Source organism: Amphiura filiformis, chromosome 15, assembly GCF_039555335.1.
Source record: "Amphiura filiformis chromosome 15, Afil_fr2py, whole genome shotgun sequence".
Taxonomy (NCBI): Eukaryota; Metazoa; Echinodermata; class Ophiuroidea; order Amphilepidida; family Amphiuridae; genus Amphiura; species Amphiura filiformis.
This window is the reverse complement of record NC_092642.1, coordinates 43398579-43419397: the sequence shown is the minus strand read 5'-3', so window position 1 is coordinate 43419397 and position 20819 is coordinate 43398579. Positions and strand designations below refer to the sequence as shown.

General features: G+C 41.0%; 1 protein-coding gene across 1 annotated transcript; it reads right to left on the bottom strand.

Moving 5' to 3' along the window:
- Window positions 1-1363: 1363 nt before the first annotated feature.
- Window positions 1364-19032, bottom strand: LOC140170981 (acid-sensing ion channel 4-B-like). Its single transcript, XM_072194170.1, is given in 12 exon segments — window positions 1364-1444; window positions 1935-1960; window positions 2992-3083; window positions 3741-3909; window positions 11762-12016; window positions 12459-12518; window positions 13075-13141; window positions 13144-13227; window positions 13510-13608; window positions 14225-14581; window positions 18051-18243; window positions 18878-19032. Coding segments are annotated over 12 exon segments (1638 nt in total).
- Window positions 19033-20819: the final 1787 nt, after the last annotated feature.

Genomic DNA, 20819 nt, shown 5'->3' with positions numbered 1-20819 from the left:
AAAATATGGTATAGTTGCATTACTGTTAACCTGGTTTAAATAATATTTTAATCAAGATTATGCAGCAAATGAAACTCGCTAGATTTTCAAGTTCGATTTTCTCGAAATGCGTATTTTGCAAATACGTCAGTATGTGATACGGCCGGCAGAATGTCTTCTAATTTGATCGGGAATGACTTTTTGCTAAAGTAATGTCGAAATTAGGACTTACTATCAACAAAACGAAGGAAATGCACGACAGGTATAAGACACGAAATGCAAGTGAGCATTTGAAGTCACAAAATATGTGACACCTCACGTGATCTTGCATTATGACGCCGTATTTGTCTGGGTGTTTGCATTTATGTCCTCGTCTGAAAAGAATGTCAATCTTCACTAATCAGATATTATATAATAGTATTTGGCCCCGGCATGAAATATTAATTTTGTAAGTAGGTAAAGAAAATCTCACACTATTGACTACGGTGTTAGAGTAAAGCCCCAATGAACCAAAAAGTCTGACTGAGGTCACACTGAGGTAGCCACGTGGCCGGGGTTTCCGGAAAGCACATGGGCAGCCTGATGATTTTAATATTTTTATCTTGGTCAGTTAACATCTCTTTTAAATGCTGATGAATCGTGGTTTGCTGTACATCTGTTAGAATTCAATATTCTTTTAATAGAATTCTATCATTCAGACGGGGTAATGCAGCAGAATTTGACACTACTAGATTTAGCTAGATTCCAGCCGAGCTCGGACTTTAGATGCTAAAATGTCACGTACAAACTTGAAGTTTAGACCCCGGGGTTTAGACACAATAAATTGAACGATTACATTTATTTTAACCAGTTTTTACAACAACTGTTTAACCCAACCAGAGAAGATGCTTTGATACAACATTGAGTTCGAGTCAAGCTCTGTCTACAGACATTATTTATTAGCGCCCTCTAGCAAGGTCACGACATCTTTTTAATAACAATATGGTATTTACATATGAATTGGACACATACTAATGAGTTATTGTCACATACTGATTTAATAGTCCTTGGTAGATATTTGATAGCTTGTATATCCTTAGCTTTGCTCCAAATCCGACCTATTTTCCATCCGATAGAAAGAAAATAGGAAAAAGTCATGTCATATCGCCTCTGATACTATATCCGATGACCAGCCGTACATCTATTGTTAGAATTCAATATTCTTTTGTAATATAGCAGAATTTGAGGGTGGAGGCACAGAAGCAAAACCAGTGTTATCCCTGCAGATGGATTGGTACCTGCAGCTTGATCTACAGAGTTTGAACTATCCCCTGCTCCTGCAGCTGCGTGATTACCTCCTCCCCTTGTCCTTATCCCTTTGATTTGTTATTGACTAGCCGTGTTTTTATCGTTGACATTTCTTGAAGATTAGTATAGCAATGAAATCGATGAATTCTCCCACTGTAATGATACTCATACCGCATAAGGGGTGGTGCAATAATTATGTGTACCCCCCGGGGGGGGAGTGATAGGGGGGGGCAACGATTTTTTGGCAGGCCAAAAGGGGGGGCAAGCATTTTTGGCAGGTCAAAGGGGGGTCAAGCGATTTTTGGCAGGTAGAAAGGGGGGCAAGCAATTTTTGGCACAAATATTTTGGGTACCATTTTATATTACGCCCTAAAAAGGCGTAGGAAAACGTTAGGAACACGTTGAAATATGCAAAATTTCCTACTCGCTGCGCTCGCATTATATGATAAGACAATTTAAGGTTTTAAATTCGGGTTCCCCAAAATCTTGCATGTGTAAGGGGGGGCAAAGATTTTTGGCACGTCAAAAGGGGGGCAAAGGTTTTTGGCACGTCGAAAGGGGGGCAAAGATTTTTGGCACGGCCAAAGGGGGGCAAGCGATTTTTGGCAGACCATTTTGAGAATTCACCCCGGGGCCAGGGGTACACATAATTATTGCACCACCCCTAATAAACCCATATAGCCACCAACGTCACCTAAAACAAAGGAAACGAATATTAAAGAAGATTATTGGAAATGGGCACATGGTTGGCACCAGTGTTGTAGCTGAGGACCTCATGTCCGAGGCCAAGGCACGCCAAGGACTTGTAGTCCAAGGCCAAGGCACGCAAAGGACTTGGAGTCCAAGGCCAAGGCACACCAAGGACTTGGAGTCAAAGGCCAAGGCCAAGGTCAAGGCCAAGGCTATGGTGTCCGAGGCCAAGGACTTTTGTCTTCGAGGCCAAGGCCAAGGACCAAGGACTTTCATAATAATGAACCATTCATACGCTCGTACTCCAGGGTGATCATGTTTGCTTTTTTGTTGTAATAATATCTCAACTATACACTAAACGAACACCACTAAAATAAGAAGAGATAAATCAAAACTTGCTTGTGCTTGAGTTAGAGGCTAGCTTAATTATGCATTGTGAAAATTAAGAACAATAATCAAAAACCAATAATCAATAAACCATGATATTAACACAAAGTGATTTTCAGGTCCGTGGCATTCTATTAGCATGTTAAATATGATGGATAACACGAAATTCTGATAACACAAATTGAAACTGTGGCCCCACAGATTTCATGTTGAAGGGTCTCCATTGTATGCTGTTAAGTTACACTTCTCCTTGAAACATGTTACATGAGTCAAAGACAATATTTGTGAAGAGACTAGTACAGTTACAAGCCGAAGATAAGGTAAATAACCAAATAATTGATATAAAAGTTGGTAGGTGGTTCACAGTAACAGTGAATGACCACAGAAATGTCATTCATTTGCCTGCATCCTTGTTTGTAGAGGACCAAGGACTTTGAGGTCCGTGGCTAAGGACTACACGTCCAAGGTCTACATGTCCGAGGACCAAGGACTTCAAAACCTGTCCTCGAGGAGACCTCGAGGCCAAGGACAGTAATCGAGGACTACAACACTGATTGGCACGTCCTTTAACATTAAGTTCCCCTCATCACCGGTACAAATTTATCAATCATTCACGTTTCTAGTATTCTGCCATGTATAGATACTTACTTTGAAGGCTGCCATCATCATAATCTGGTACCTGCTCAATTTTCTGATAGCTCATTTCTTCAAAATAAATTTTCAGATCTAGTAGATTGTTTCTGTGTTGGTTAAAAATGCAATAATCATGATAATAACATTTACAAGGCATATATGCTGCGGAATAAGTCTAAGAGATTTTGTTTGTTGCTATAATTTTTTTATCTTGCAATATTTATTTGATTTTTATTCATAAACAAGAAAAAATTAACAGCAAATCACAGAAAAATCACACACAAAAAGGTAGCAAAATTGGTTCACTGATTATATATTCATAATATCGTCACCCTTATAACCAAAAAGTCATTTGTTGAGGTTTTTGAGTTCATTTGCTTAACTCAATCTTTATAACAATTGCCACCTTGTAACAGACTTATGCTGGTTTTATACTTTCTGCCGGTTGCCGCTCAGCGGCGTGACGCTTCTTCAACTTACCTGCAGGTGGAGCGGCACACCGAGAGCGGCAAAGCGGCAGGAAAGTATGAAACCAGCACTAGTCATTATTACAGTAGAGAGCGCCCGCATATTAAAACGGTGACTTAGATTATGTCAGTGACGCTGTCATTATCATTCGTTTGAATTCGTAAACTTATGCACATAGGCCTATTTTAAGTTCAACAACACCAAATCATCACATCACTACTTCTACAGCGAAATGATTGCGTTGTAAACTTTAATCATTCTATTGTCCCGGGTGATGGAACGCTCTCATATCTAACCTGGCAAAATCACCCGACATATCTTGCGAGACGTTCAAAGCACGCTCGCGCTCTATCTGTGATGCAATATGCATTGCAGGCCAGTGAGCCATGGATATTCGGCCTTCATAAATGTAGGAAGAACATGGCACAGGGCAGTCACAGTCGATGTCGCTGGCTGTAAAATTGGCTGCAATGAAACAGAAAATGTAAAATTTTACTTTGATTTAAGATCTGAGAGAAGAACAAATATCGCTTTGGCTCGTAATGCTCTTGTGAAATAATACGATAGAGCCAGGGGGTGAGACTGCACGGGAGTCGGGACCTAGGTCACAGTTTGCACCACGGCCATTTGCGCGGGAAGTAAAAAGACCTGTACCAAAGTCTGGCTACTTAGAAAGATGATTAATATCTTGCATATTATGCCTCATCAGTTACTTGATATAACCGAATACTACTATAGTTATTATACCATGTTTCTTACAGTTTCCGTAACAATTGTTTGAACTGGACGGGTTGTTGACCCACCGCAGTAGGTTTGTTTTCGGAGTTTTCCTTCCCTTAGCCATATCCTCCTAGAACCGCAAGGAACTAGTTTCCAGGGTGCACCAGCTTGGAGGTGAGGTTGACTTGAGTGTTCTACGGTTCATCAGCAGACTACTAATTTTCGCTTTTCACCCATACTGGGCTAGCTTACCCCAACATCACTGGCTGTGATGCAAAGCACTTGAGCACCCCGTACACACCGCACCATGTGATGCGCGGATCCAGGCATGTATAGAGGGCTATTCAGAGGTAGCACCTGCCAGGTATACCGCCAATAAAAGGATTAGGGATTAATCTAATGTGATAATCACAACCAGGCACATGTAGCTTCCACGAGTGCAGAGACAGAGAGAGAGAGCCCCTCCAGGCTCAGTGCACCTTAAGGGCACACAACTATGAATCAACTGGCGTAACTACCTCGTTCTCTCTTTTTGTCTTTTAAAAAAAGAAAAAAAAGATCACTTTCCTCACAAGGAAGTGAGGATAACACTACTAAACAACTACTACTAACAACTGACTTGCAGAAACCAATCTAACAGCTTATGACACTGTTGGTTTAGAACACTCAAAATAGGCAATGTGCCAACAGTCAATAACATCAACAGTTCAAGAGTCTTTTTGTCTGCAATGACAAACTGACATTCAACATGAATGTAAAATGGTTCAAAGTTCAAAGAAGTAAACGTCAGTTCCAGAGTTTTCTTTTAGAATTCCAAATGACATACGTAAATCAGTTCAAAGTTCAATGAAGTGACCATATAGGAGGACACCGATGATGGATTAATGTCATAGTACACAGTGACCTGTCCATTTAGTTTAACACATAGTCTTTCAGGTGCTCAGGAAGTTTGTGAGGGCGCGCGGAACGCCTTTGTGTGAGCAATGGTGGCATGATCTCAGGGCCAACCATACTAGCTTGGGGATACTTTCACTAACCTCACTGCTGTTACCGGTACATGGATTAGACTGTGCAACCAAACCGGAGGTATTGCTGGAGCTATGACCGCTATCGCGCAAGGGATCGCGAGGATCTGACTCAGAACTGGGGTGCGAGTGATTAGCATTCCTGGGCAGGGGGTCACAAGTAGCAGGTGTGGACAACTCGCCAGGTATGAAAGGAGGCTCTGGAGGAGTACATTCAGGGACCACTTCAACAAACTCGGAATCCTCGGTGGGTGGAGACGACTTGGGAAAGGGACGAGAATCCAGGTCAGGATAATACTGGACCTTAAAGCACTCAGATTTCTTGATACGATAAGAAGTATTCCGAAGCTGAGAACCCACAAATTTGCGGATGTTGCACCATGGGCCTTCGATAGTAGTGACTAAGTAGCGATCTCTAGCATGAGATTTCTTGCGATCTGAGTAGAGGTAGACAAGATCACCAACCTCCAACTCTGCTGCTGGGGAGGCAGAGGCTAATGGGGCCTTTGAATGAGCACTGTGTGGGTGGTTGGCTTTTCGCAAGGCATGCTGGGCCTGAATCATTTGACAATCAGTGAAAGGAACCTGCTCATTGGTAAACTGGTCTCGCTGAAACCACATCTCACGGGCTGAAAGACCTCGGGATCTGATGCGAGTATTAAGGGCTGCAGTAGCAATGGCAAGTGATAATGCTGTAGCCGGACCACCTGTAGAATCTTGTCTGAGCAACTCATCTTCAAGCTCACGAATGGCTTTCTCAGCAACAGGATTCTTGTTATTATTTTTAATACGACCGATCTCAACCGATAGATGGTAACGTGTGAGAAGTTTGTCATTGGCGAGTCGAACAAACCCTGGTGCTGGGTCAGTACGAATGACTGCAGGGGGCCATCAAGTGGACGAAGTTCAATGCACAATTGAATCAGGGCATCACGCAACGTGCCATGTTGTTCATTCTCGACAATGCAAGAAGCTGTGTAGGACGTTGAGGTTTCGCGCAGCACAAGGACTAGCTGGCGGCTACGCTTCAGGATATCAGCTGCAAAAGAAATGCCAACTGCATCGGGAGGGTCACTTGAGGACTGCTCGATCAATGTCTTAGGGGCATTGGACAGAGAAGCACACTGGTGACAAGTTGATGTCACTTGATCAATAGCCTTGTCCAAATCAAGAGCATAAAAGTAACGCTGGGTCACCAAACTGAGCTTATGTTTGGAGGGATGGTCAAGTTGGATGTGCAGGGCAGTGAGAAGACCATTTAAGACCTGTCTGGGAACAACAATACAATCGCGAGTTGGGGACAATGGTTGATCACGACGAACAACAAGTAGGCCATCTCTAGCGATAGATGCAACCTGCAAATAGCGCTTCACATCTTTGACAGAAGTAGCTTTTGAAGGGCGAGTGCCCTGAACTAGATGAGCATGTGTTCGTCGCAGATCCGGGCATTCCTGCTGAATAGCATGCCAGGCTGCTTTGCTGGCAAAGGTGAGCTTAGCTTTCCCGGACAGAATGTCATGTGCGGAAACACGAAGGACAGTTGCTTCCTCTTCACGTTTGATAAAGGAGCATATTTGACAAGTGGGCTCAGTGCAGTCAGGGGCATTACGACTAGCGAAGTCTGAGGGGGTGTTAGCTGATCCTGCAAGATGACGAACAGATGCTTGGAAACGACTGACAGTGGAGAGGAATGTGGACACTCGAGGACTGGCTGAAAACTCACCCCGGCAGAGCTTTTCATATGCCTGAACACAAGGTTTGCTGTCAGTGAGGATACATGTCTTGTGTTTGGACTGAATAACATAGGGACTGAAGTGCTTGGTGGAGGCAGAAATAGACAGCGCCTCAATTTCGCACGGTAACCATGTTGGCTGTCGATCACGCAATTTAGCACTGAAGAACCCGGCGAGGAAGAGTTTGTCATTGCGGGAAATATACAATGTCGACCCAATGCTATGTTTCTTCACGGATCCATCAGTAATGATCCAAAGCTGATCATTGGGATGGGGAAGTGTGACTGCCCTAGCAGAAGACAGTGCTGCTTGAGCCTTGTGAAAAGCAGTATGCAGACTATCAGACCATGTAAGCTCTTCAGTTGATTGGTGCCCTGCAATAGCATCATCTAATGGGGCTACCAGACTGGCACAATTCTGAATGACACGGGCCAGAACCTTGTATGCACCGATGAAGGACCGCATGCCACCAACTTTGCTTGGAGGCGAGCAGCTGGAAAGTGTGGCGATGCTATGGGGGCTAGCACAAAGGGTTCCATTTGACCAAATCCAACCCAGAATTTCTGTCTTTTGGGGGCAAATGACTGTTTTAGAAGCAGAAAGACGTAACCCAGACTTAGACAAAGCTTGCAAAACTTGACGCCAATTCTCAACAAGTTCATCCACAGTATTACCTCCACAGTACAAGTCATCAGCGAGTTTTGCTACGACACCTTTCTCTAAGAGGTCACCAAGGACACGACACATCAGTTCCTCAAGGGCTGTTTCAGAACCTGGCATACCCATGGCACACCGTGTATACACACGCACCCCACGAAAGGGAGTTGCAACACCACAGTATTTCATGGACTCATGGGATAAAGGGATTTGGTAGAAAGCACTAGTCAAGTCAGTGGCAATCAAATACTTCCATTTGGCAATTGAACGCAATGTTGAGTCCACATTGGGCATTAGAGAGGGTTGTGGCTTGCTATATCTACCGACATCAGCAAATGCAGTAACCAGACGAAAGCCTCCATTAGGCTTCTTGACAAGAAAGGACGGGTTAAGGTATTCGACACACACACCGACATCTTCAGGTCTAGCAAAGACGCCTGCTTTTTCAAGCTGATCAAACTTTGATTGCAACTCTTGGAGTTTATCCTGTGCATACAATGGGAGACGACCTTTGCGTTGGGGGGGTTGGACCGGTCCCATATTAACCACAGATTTGAAAGGGCCGACAGCACCATTGTAACCTGGGAAACTAGGGTCAAAAACCTCATCGTACTCATCGAGAAGACTGCGGAAGTTGGATTGCTCACAAGTGCCAAGTATACCATCTGGGTCAAGGGCAACAGCAGCTGAGTAGTTAACCGGTGAACTGGGCTTTGGGACATTGACTGATGCTGCTGCAGTAGTGTGTGATGGCTTAGAAGTTAGTGATGGTGAAAAAACAGTGTGTATCTGGCCAAGATGTTCATGCTTTCTGATGACAAGTAGCACACCAGTATTGTTGGGAATGCGAACCCTGCCTGCAATACTTGTGATAACATCAGGCTTGGGCCAGGCTTGTTTGGGCGGTAGGAACCTACCGAGCGGGGTATCAACACGGGGCTCAATGGCAAAAGTAGCATCTGATTCAACGATGTCTGCAGGGAGATTTACCTCAACGTATGAGCCTGGCCATATGGTAGTGTTTTGAGAAGGTCCACGAAGTATATGGGCACGACGAACAGTGTGCTGGGATTTGGGGCTCTTGTTGGCGCCATAAGTGATAATTGTACCATCTGTCAAGATGATTTGGTTCTTAGCAGGGCGAATTGCGACATCATTGCATTTCATGAAGGGAATACCTGCAAGGATTTCTTCGTCAAGGTCTCTAACAACTAGACCTTTAAAGACAAAGGAGTGTCTGTCACGAGTAAAGGTGAGGGTTGTTTCCCCAACTACTTTAAGAGGGGATGACCCATCAGCTTGACGGGCAGACTGCGAACTCTGATGAATGGGGCATCCTAATCGTTGGACAGTGTTTTCGCGGATGAGATTACCAGTGGATCCACTGTCAATGGTGATGCGGACCGCATGGTGCTTGTGGAATGCATCTACATAAGGAGACTGATCAACATGAATTCGCAGCGCTGTCTGAACATTGGGCTGCGCACTAAGGTCAGATTGGTCAACAAAGGCGCATGCTAAATCTGAGTCGCTGTCACAATCATCAAGGATGTTAAGCTGACGAGCGCGGGCCAGGTATTTTCTGTCCTTTTCAGGGAGGTACGAGCACTCGCTTAAGAAATGCGCATGGTCATGCCGACCAGCTTGCTCACACAGAGGGCAGGATTTACCAAATGATTTCTTAGCTTTCAATTTAGGCATCGGTCTATGCCGACTACTAGTGCGCATGCTGCGAGCAGCATCGTTTGAGCTCAGCTCATCCAGGAGCGAATCCAGAGCTTGAGAAATTTCGGCTTTGATAGAAGCCAAGGTGCGGGATCTTAGCTCTGTACCGTACCGCTGCTTTACTAATCGGGGCAGATCAGGGTTAATGAGACGCAACCACGTTAACACCACAAAGTTTTCAAGTGTAGGCGTAATCTCCTCATCTTCATCGATGACTTGGTCATGGTGACTGATGCCGCCTCCTTCACGCATGAGGTTGTCTTCGGTGAATGCTACTAGACGCTGGTACAAGTCCTCTGGCCGTTCATCAGGGCCAAGGGTAATATTGTTGAACTCTAGGAAGTGGCCACCTGTTGTTTGGAAGCCAAAATGGAGACGGATGGCTTGCCATATCTTTTTCAGGCTGGTGCAGTTTTTGAGTATTGTATTTCGTGAGATAATTGGACAATAGTTGGCTATTTGTCCAAGCATAAGCTCCAATGCAGCATTTTTCTGGACTGCTGTTTTCCTTTGGGCTTCCTGTATGTCCTCACCATCGTTAGTGAGACCTCGCAGAGGGGACGTTTTTGACTTTTTGCCCCATACCGCTCCTTCAACCAAGTAGGGAGAAAAGCTTGGGTCTAATGACAGTGTATACTGGAGGTTATGTTTCCAGCTTTCAAATGAGTTTATTGTTTCGTTCTTTGTTAGAGGCCATTGCTTCGGCGCACGATGTGTTGTGGCCATTGCTGATTGTTTTTACACTCGTGTATGTGAACCAGAATAAAAGCTAATATGCAGCCTTGCAGGCTTAAGCTTACTGTTTTAAGCTTACTGGTCGCTCACAGTCTTGTGAAAGATCACACAATTAGGGTTCAAGATGACCACCAATTTCGTCAGGAAGGTCAGCTGAGAGACTTCAGAGATGACTGGTTTCGAATCCAAGCTGTCACCACGCCAATAAAAGGATTAGGGATTAATCTAATGTGATAATCACAACCAGGCACATGTAGCTTCCACGAGTGCAGAGACAGAGAGAGAGAGCCCCTCCAGGCTCAGTGCACCTTAAGGGCACACAACTATGAATCAACTGGCGTACGGTATTAATAATGATAATAATAACATGCAAGAACATATCCCAATGCGCTAAACAGTGAAATGTCAATAAGTTAAAACAAATATATTCATAATTAATCAATGTTAAAAAGATACAAAAGGTCTAACACTACAGCATACTTAAATTACACATCGGCAAAAAGACAATTATTTAGAATGATCGTGACGATCAGAACCGGCATGGCGTGATGAAAAAGCCATAATGCAGAGAAACACAGACTAATCACCGGTTCCTCGTCACAGACGCCCTGCAAAATATGCAAAATAATTAAACAAACGACTTAAGACATAAATGAGTCTTGAGATGCTTCGTAAATTATTCCAGTGGTGAAGCATTCCTGCTGTAAGGTGGGAGATCGTTCCACAGCAGTGGAGCAGCGTAAGCTAGGGTAAGTAAAAGAAAGTTGACCGTATGTGACAGTATTTACTGAGTAGTGGCAAAGTTGAGTGGTAGATCTAAGAGTGCGTGCAGGTTTCTTGATGGTGATAAGATCTTGGATGTAAGTTGGTGAGAGCCCGCCCCTGGCGGTGCCTAGTAAGCTCTCGTGGAAAATTGATTTAGCTTGAAATTCCCCTGGACAAGGAACTTACAGCTAATTGTCTCATTGTAACCCATACGATACTCGGAGAGCTGATCCTGGTTACGATGGTTATTTGTGGAAAATCTAGGGTGTGCGCTCTTGTAGCAGTAAAGTCCCTGATTTGTTGTTAAATGGTTCATGGAATCACGTGGGGCCGTAGTGGTCAGCGCCAACCTGTAAAGTGTGCTGAGGCTTGTGGATCAACGTCTAGGCATTGTACCTGTGCGTAGCGCACTATAAATCACTGCGCTTTTTTTAACGGCTTTGTATGTGAATAACAACAATTTGTAAACTATCCTTTGTTTAACTGGCAACCAATGGAGGTCATGTAACACAGGAGAGACATGTTCGTGCCTTTTTGTCAGCGCGTCACCAAGTGGGCAACGGTGTTTTGGATACATTATATCTTCTGGGATGCCAAACAAAAGATAATTCGCGGTATCCAGTTGTGACGAGATAAAGGCGTGTAGCAACTTGTCAGCACTTTATCTGTCCAAATATTTCTGATGCGGCCAATGTTTTTGATGGCAAGACACGACTGCTTGCAAACCTTATTCACTTGCGATGTTATTGCGAGAGTTATAGCGACAATGACACCAAGGTTCTTGGCTCCCGGAACACAGGTATCACCAATCGTGATATATTTGATCTGGTCAGAAGTAGAGTACCGTAAGGAAATCTGGATGACGGTTTTTGAGTCATTCAAGGAGAGCTTGGTTGCAATTATCCAGTTCTTTGTATCGCGAACACATTCCTAATCTGCTAATACTGTCATGTTTACCATCAGCCTTGAAAGTCACATAAACTTGACCGTAGTTAGCGTAAAACATGCTGCCAGTTTCATGCGCTCGCAGAATTCCCTCGACAGGAGCCGTTAACATTGTGACGATCTGTATTATCTGGGCGCGGAAAACTGAGCCCTGTGGTACTTCACACGTAAGCTCTTTCAAAGCAGACGCAGAATCATCGATTTTCACAGGTTGATAGCGTCCACTGATGTATGACTCCTTGTAAGACCAGTAGCCCGTCCTCCTTCCTGTCCGTAGAGAGCAGAATATCATTCACAACTTTGACATGGGCGGACTATGTGGTATGGTGCTTCCTGTAGGTACTTTGAAGACACACTGTTGTCCTGCAGATGGTGCTGAATTTGCACAGAAGCCGTTTTCTCAACAATCTTTGAAATAAAAACTGAGATTGGAGACACTACGGTAGCTCTGAAAACTGTTCGCATTGAGATCTTTACACAAATGTGTAAAAAAATGTTTTTTTTAAATAAATTGCCTAGAAGTGAAGGATAACCCAGTAAAATTGTCATTAGGTATTTTTGGAAGCCCCATTGCAATACATGTAGCTAATTTGTCCACTTAAGTAGAGAAATTAGAGATTTATGTTAAATGTCTTATTTTGTCTTTAATACACGGCTTTCGGCTTATTCACTAGCAGGTTATAGCACATCTTTATCATGAATTAGTTACCTTCTGCAGGATAAATGCAGTTGATTTGTTCATGAGGTGAACATACCCTCACGTCATCTCCTGATGAAAAAATAAAAGGACGATAAACGGTAACATCAAAATAAGACATCAGTAAGTACAGTAATATGATGATAAAACGAACACTTAAATTCATTTCAGCTAACATAATTATAACGTTAGAAGCATAATCTAAGACCGAACATGCAAAGTCATCATCATTAACCCTAAAACCAGATGTACGAAGGGGTACATTTTTTATCCGTCCTAAAAAACGCACGTGTTACTCAATAGTACCATCAAGTTTTGATTTTGAATGAAACTTGCAGACGTCTATCTTCATGTTCTAAACTAAATGTAAATTAATTCTTGGTCAAGCTCGAATGTACCTATTGCATCCATGTTGCGTACTTAGCGTGTACGCAATGTAAGGCGCGTACCGTGTATGCTTTCTTCTATACCACGCTATGTGCGCATTTGTTTATCGCGGAGCCACTAGCATTTCGAGTGTTCGAGATTGGCTAAGAATGACCTAATTTACCTTTAGTTTAAGCTGAGAACTGTGAATTGTCGGATACTCTGAATATCTGATTTATCACAAATAAACGATCTTACCTACCTTGATATCGAAAATCTTTACAGCCGCACATTTTGCTGACGTAAGCAATTTTGCATTCGTATCTGATCTGCAAAGAGGTACTGTGTATTGCTTGGAATAGAGTAGGGATCTCATTGTACAATTTGAACGATATGGATCCGGTAAATTCGTGATCTGTCATTATATAAAGTAAAAAAGATATAGTTAAAGCAAATAGATCAAGTGGAAATGTTTGGACGAACCTTTTGTAGGCTTACTTTATATGCCTATATATTACACTTTTTAACACTTAGTCACTCGGTAATTTTTTTCTGGGACACCCTGTATATAGGTTTTTTCCTTTTATTTGTTTGAGCTTGGTCCCATCAGTACCCATGTGTGTCTCCACACGGAGCGACCTTTAAAACAAACAACTTCAGCAATTATAACAAGACAACAACACCAACAACAATTTACCGAGTTGTATCTGACGCTAACAGATGTCTGAAACCCAGGTGCAACAGAGAAACCAAGCTCCTTGACCAAAGGGTGCTGACCTTGTGGATGAAGCAAAACCTGAAAAAAAAAGAACAAGAAGATAACGCACGATTTTATAATGAAAGACAGAGATAAAGAAATTACGTCAACAACATGTCTTACAGTTTCAATGTAGCCTCCCACTCAATAGTATCAATTATCAATCACTTTATTTCATATTGTCATGAAACATATTGTCCTCAACAATGACAGCTTACGACTTTACTTGCTGTATTATTTTCCACCCTGATGTAGCAGTGACGTCAGTGTGCATTACATTGAGCGCAGCTACAAATCGCTAGTGTTCGCTCAAAGTGATGGCGTACACACGTACATGCTTAAAGACGCCACTTCAATGCTTTGATGTCACTGCAACATCAGGGTGGAAAATGCTTTATATATCTTTCTAGAGTCAGCGGCACTAGCTTTGATGTTCAGAGTGTTCTACGTTAGTTTAGCGTTACTTGGTGCGTGGATCAAAGTGGCGCATATGCACACGCAAGAAACAACGCTAAGCCAACCGCAGCATACGCTGAACTTCAAAGCTTGAGCCGCAATAGGGGCGAAGAGCCTTGTCTAAGCATGGAAGTAAGACACTTGTATGGTAAGTGCATAGCATGTTGACGCCGCGCGGATTCGAACCCATTATACATACCTTCAAACCTGCGCCTGTATTTTCCCCATACGTATATTCATATTGTTCAACGTTGAGTCTCAATGATAATCCATTTACACTACCAGGTTGTTTCACTTGCAGAGCATTCATAGGTTCGCTGTTAAATGTATAGCATATTCCCCAATCAGTTATAATCTGTGTAAAGTTAGCTGCCGTACACTTTACTACATTGCGCCATCGACAGTCAAATAACATGTCTTCAATGCGATGTGCAGCAAGTTTGGGAAACTGTTCCATATCCAGTGGCTGACCTCCATGTTGGATCTCATATGCAGTCCAATTAACATTCATTCTGTCGTTTGGATCAAGATTAAAGATACTGCTGGCCATTATTGCCTGCGTATGGAAAGGAAAAACACTTTATTCAATAAGGGCTGGGGTATGAACACAAACAAACAAACAAACAAACAAACAAACAAGCAAAACACACACACACACACACACACACACCCCCACACACCACAACCAAGTACAGGTCTCTAAAAACCAAAAATCAACAATTTCATGCCTAATTTTAACACCGGGTATTTCTTTTAAAAAAATACCAAAGCACCTTATAATTATCGTTTTTATTTGACCGAGAAAATTAATTTCAAAGCAAAAAGGTGTATCTCAGAATTGTGTTGATTGCAGGTATCACACCACCAAATAAATCCCCATAGCGATATGTACTAAATTTGCCTCAAGAAAACGTCATTTTTTCTTCGCAAGAGTGACTCAGTTCTTAGCGACAGCTATGATCGTTGAAATTAGCCCTAGCCTGATCCCTCTGACTGGGAAAAAATATAGCTTGACCGTCATTATTTTTTACGACTGGCCCTCGAAGTCTATGATGTCTGGGAATTACCTAATTTACCTGCAAAATCAGTGTTTCTGTATAGAAAAGGTTGCTTAAAATCATTAAAAAATACTCGATCTCTCCCATCTGTGGTACACTTGCAGGATTTGATATTTCTAATCATGACCAATCCAAATTTAGCTAAAGTTATGCAAATTTATGCTCATTTTAATGCTTACTTTAGGCCATCCATGGGTTTTCTGAGAAACGTATTCAGGGCGCACAACCGTATAATACTATTTGCCAGTGTGCAATCTGATAATAGAGCTTGCGAAATGGCGTTACTTTAACTTTAACTTTAACGTCTAGAGGATTATAGAGGATTATGTATTCAAAACCAAGGTGGTTTTGAATACATAATCCTCTATAATCCTCAGACGTTAAAAAAGTTAAAGTAACGCCATTTCGCAAGCTCTAATATGTATCGATCGACTTTAAGGAACGACTATGCATAACAATAGGGCTCGGCAATAGAGGCGATTTCATAACGCGCTCATCATGCTCATTCTTAATTGAATGATTGATGTCAAATATTCGTTTCTCATTAAGCATTGTGCACTGACAGAACTACTGATTTAAATGTACCTAAATTAGTTTTGTTGTGCAAATATTGTACTACCCAAATAAAGAAATGGAAAAAACGCATTTCGGAAAGGGGAAGTTTGATTCTTTGTATTTTAAATTCTTTGATTTACCACACGTGTACATGGATATTTATCTGTCTTATAAGAAATCACTTCTGTGGTTTTTTTTTATTTGGGTTGATTGTATGTGCGTGGGGGTGTGTGTGTTTGTGTTTTTTGCATGTAAGAGGGTGATCTTGAAATTGAATCTATGTATAATTATTGTTTTTAATATAAAGAGGCCATGTATTTTTTTATTATGTTGTTGAAATAAAATGTGTTGGCAGTAGCACCATGGCTGTCAGAAAAAAACAACAAAAAAAAAACCAAAAAACAAAAACACAGTCATCTCTACTATTTATGAAATACTCATCGACATTTTTATGGTGGAAGTATTAAGGTAAACAGTATGACAATAGGGTCAATAAGTTCATTCATAATAAAATTAACTGCTACGCTAAATGCTCCTCCCGCGAATTTGTTACGGGTTTGCACTCATCATGTTTTATCATTCTAGTAGAGAATTTGAACAATAAACGTATTCTGTAGCCGAAAAGTGCTGGTTTCACTCCCGGGTTTCACTATACTTTCATACTTTGATTATTCTTTCATTCCCATCCCCAATGTCAAAAAGAAATCTACGTCACTGGATGAATTAAAGAGATGTAGAGAACAGCAGCCAGTGGCATATCCAGGCCGCTCCTACCGGGGTGGAGAAAAGGTGAATTCTGTCGCCTCTTCATCAACAGCCCGAAAAGGTTGACCCAATATGTTTGGATGGTTTAAAGAAGTGAACAACAACAACAACAACAAAAATGAATGATTCAACCATTTGATATCAAATTTAGTAATTGTATCTATATTTGACATAAAGCTATAGCTTTTTATCAAATCAAGATTTTGCTTTACTATTCTCGGAAAGGGTGACAACGCATATTTCAAGTGTCGCTTCTGTTGCATCCGTTTTTAAAGGCGCAGAATCACTATTGGGCAAACTGAATTCTATTTAATTGCACGAGCACATTTTCAATGTTCGATTAGTAATTAAAGGCAACCTAAGTTTACTATCAGTTATTAGGTGAGTTTGAAGGTATTCTATACACAATCAGAAGATAATTAATATTGGAGTAAGTTGGTCTGAATGTACTGAATATAATCATACCAACTATCATCACCTCGTCGATATCATTTGATCAATAACCAATACTTATGTCCTGTAACAAATTGGTACAATGTAAAGGCAATTGTGACCTGCTGCCACGAAATGAGTTTTATGTCGCAAGTTGGTAGTTTCGAAAAGCCCTGGCTACTGAATTGGTGTTTTTTGTTCAAGCCATAAGTTTTATGTCCGCATGTCCTTTGTGAATGGGGGCACAATAGGCCATTCACGATGGCTATACTACTGGCTTATACAGGTGCACGGCAAATAAAGAACATCAAGTCAGTCAGCGAGGATGTCTCGAAACTACCAACTTGAGACTTTATACTCATTTCCTTGTAAGGTCACAATTCACCTTTCGGTAAATCCCATAAGCCTTTGCGAGTACACCTGAGAACTCGTCATTTGACGTCACGCCGACTTGCAATGCGCAGTAACGATGTTCGATAAACGATGTGCGCATCGGCGCGACGCAGTATGACGAGGTGTCAGGTGTACTCGCAAAGGGTTATGGGATTTACCGAAAAGGTGAATTGGTCATTCTCGTTATTTTATTGATTTGTTTGAGTTCAAACTCATGCTAATGGTAATTCATTACACAAGCAAACAAGCGTGAGCTAGGGGAAGGACGAAAAGAAGGAAGGCCGGGAAAATAGGGGAAGGACGAAAAGAAGGAAGTGAGGGAAAATAGGGGGAAGGATGAAAAGAAGGGAGGAAGGGAGGAATAAGAAATACCGTAATCTAAACGCCAAATTTGGCCGAAATAGGTACAATTAGTACAAAACTAACAAAATTACATGTTGCATATTTTTGCCTCTGGAAAAAAATCACCAAAATCACACCTAAAATAAAGCTGACGCACACAGTGACACATGAGGAACAGTATGTGTTCAAGATCCCAGGGCTTGACCCAATGGATGGGGGCATTCACGCATTTGTTCAAGCCATGGGGGATTATGGGAAATGGGGCATCCACGAAGGACATACTATTGGCCCGTACAGGTGCGCAGCAAACAAAGAACATTAACTCAGTCAGGGTGGATGTCTCAAAACTACCAACTTGCGACTTTATACTCATTTCCTCGTACCAGGTCACATTTACATCATTTTCTCAGGTCCGCAGCTTTTTATTGTGATATTAAAATGAATGATAGTTTAATAAGTATACTTGTTCGCAATACATACTTGAGTTGGTGAGACAATAGATGCTCGCCAGAGATTATAATTGCAGATAGTGACAGCTGGGAAGGTAATGTTGTTGACATAGTTCATCGTTATTACAGAAGATATAGGACGATTGAGATACTTCTTTACACTGTCACTGATGCCCAAACTAAGCCACACACCAAGACCAATGAGAATTAAAAGCCATACAAATCTGAAATGCAAACATAGAAGTCTTGACATAATACATTTTTTTTCTTAATTTTCATTATTTGATTTTGTATTATATTTGATGTTCGTCATTGGGCCAAAAACATGCAATTTTCCATGTTTCCTTAAAATTGTAGTCAGAAAATTCTGTAATTTGACACAAGTCTAAGCAATCAAAATCAAAATCGTGACTATAGCCTAAGAGTTAGCTCATAATTGTAGTATTTTATGTCATTTTGATAATTTCCAAAATTTAGAATTCATAAGTGGAAATTAGTCTTTGTACATGTCTTTAGGCTTGATACGAAAAGCGCCATAAAAACGCATGTTTTTGGCCCTTATTTCCAAAAGTTACGTTTGGCAAAATTGGATAATATCGTTTTAATCCAAAAAAATAGTGCTGTATTTTTCTGCAATAGGGAGTAGAGTCTGTGTGGTGTAAACCAAAGTAACTCATGATGGTCAATTCGCCCGATAATGTAAGGACAATCCCAGTTCATCCCACTGATTACTGTTTTCTGAAGTACACATTTAAATTGTACTATTTGTGTGTTGAACTTGTTTAATATAGTCATACTTGGCATATTTAAAAAAGTTCATTGTTTAAAAAGCACTGAATATAGACAAAACAAACCTACCTTCTTAGAATATGCATTTCTGAATCAGCCACATATCTAAGGCCATGGAGAGTTGTATTTCCACCAAATTCCTTGAATTCCAACTTGTAGTTCGTCTTTGCTTTATTACGGTCATCGTCAGTATTATCCCTTTTGGTTTGGTCATTTTCTGACATGGGATGGACATTTGTGGCCCAAACGGTTCCTTTGTCATTTTTGCCATTTCTATTATCTGAGACTAATATTATCTGCTTAAAAACAGCTAAAGCTATTTGTTGTGAATAATATTATTCTCAAAGTGTGAATACTCTCAATCATATGGGAATCATAAAGTAAAGAATGAATTAATTCTTCTTAACTATTAATTTAACATACTTTGGAGCAACCAACGCTGCGGTCAGTACCACTGACCGTCAGCTGGATTGTGATGTTAAAGACATTGATTTGCGGTAGCTTCCGGTTACTAACAATAACACGTAGAACTCGCTGGCTATACAAGGCTCGCTCAGTCATTTAATTAGGCGCTGGAATCAATCAAGTCTGACCAGTAGAACCTTTTTTTATCTGTAGATTACCCGGCATACACTAGAAGGAAAACCAAATCGTGATCACTCTTTCTTCAGCGATCATAGTCTGAGCAAATGATCTGGTAACTTAAAAAGAAAAGGTCCTACTTGTCGGACTAGAATCGATCAAATACGGTGTTGCAAAATTGTGAGCTGCACTTTTCACTTTAAAATTAATTTTCTCGCCCAAATGAAAAGCAATAAATTTCATTTCTTTAGTAATATCAGATAAAGCCATAATGCTTGCATACTATAGAAAGTGAATTAGGAGTAAACAATTATGCCCCCATTAGTGCCTTTGTGTTACATAGTAAAAAAAAAAAAGAAATGTTTCAAACATTTTACCTACACGTCTCATTTGAAGTGGTTCATCCTCCTGAGCATTTTGATACCCTTTTTTTTAAATGGAAATCGGTTAAAAAATGAGAGAGTGTGAGCAAAAACAATCACAAAGTAGGTGGGATTTTAACCCCGCCTCTTTTTTCCACATATGCAATCATTCTGAGCAAGTATGTCTTTTAAATGACCTTCTGTATTTATTTACTTGGTTTAGATGTCTGGGAGTTCATTTAGAGATTCTTTTACTAGATTCAAATTTTTAATGGGGTTTTAGATCAAATTTACGATATGAATCCCTCCCCCTAATCCTCCTCCCCCTAATCCTCAACCACCCTTTGCACATTTCATGCCAAACGTCATAAGAAAATAAATAAAAATTATTTTAAAACAGGACAAAAACACGAGTAATATAGAATAAATTAGCCTCATTTGACATGTTTTAAGACCTAATTGAATCTTCTAAGTGAAGGAATACTCAAGAGACAGTGTGTTTTGAAATCCAAGCTGCACATCAAAATGTAACAAAACCACCTTTTTGGGTACCCCAGTACACAGGATCCTCCATTAGTCACGTTGCATGACCGCGTGACTCAGAAAAGTTTGTATCAAAGATGCAAGTCGCAATCTCTTTTTATATAGACTATGCCATAGTCGAATTTTATTAAAAATATGTTATTATTAGTCATGATGAACCCATTTCGTTGAACTCAAAATTATACTGATGTTTATGAAAATTAAAGTATTCAATAGTAAAATGGTCATAAAGAGTTAAAAATATCAGACGATTAGTGACAATAAAAGTAATTGAATGCAACATTATCTTGCATAATTATAACGGCTCACTTTAATACTGAACAATTCTGATTTTGGAATCTACCAGTTTATTGATAGCGAACCCCGAAATTTGGGAAGCTAACAAACAGAGGGAGTAGGGTGACTAATCAGATGTGAAAATCTATCAATTGTGCACACATAAATAATTAAATCAGAGTTTTAAGCTTAAATACAATATCCAGAGTATCGTCTACTTTTTATACGGCCGATCTCATACGCATTTC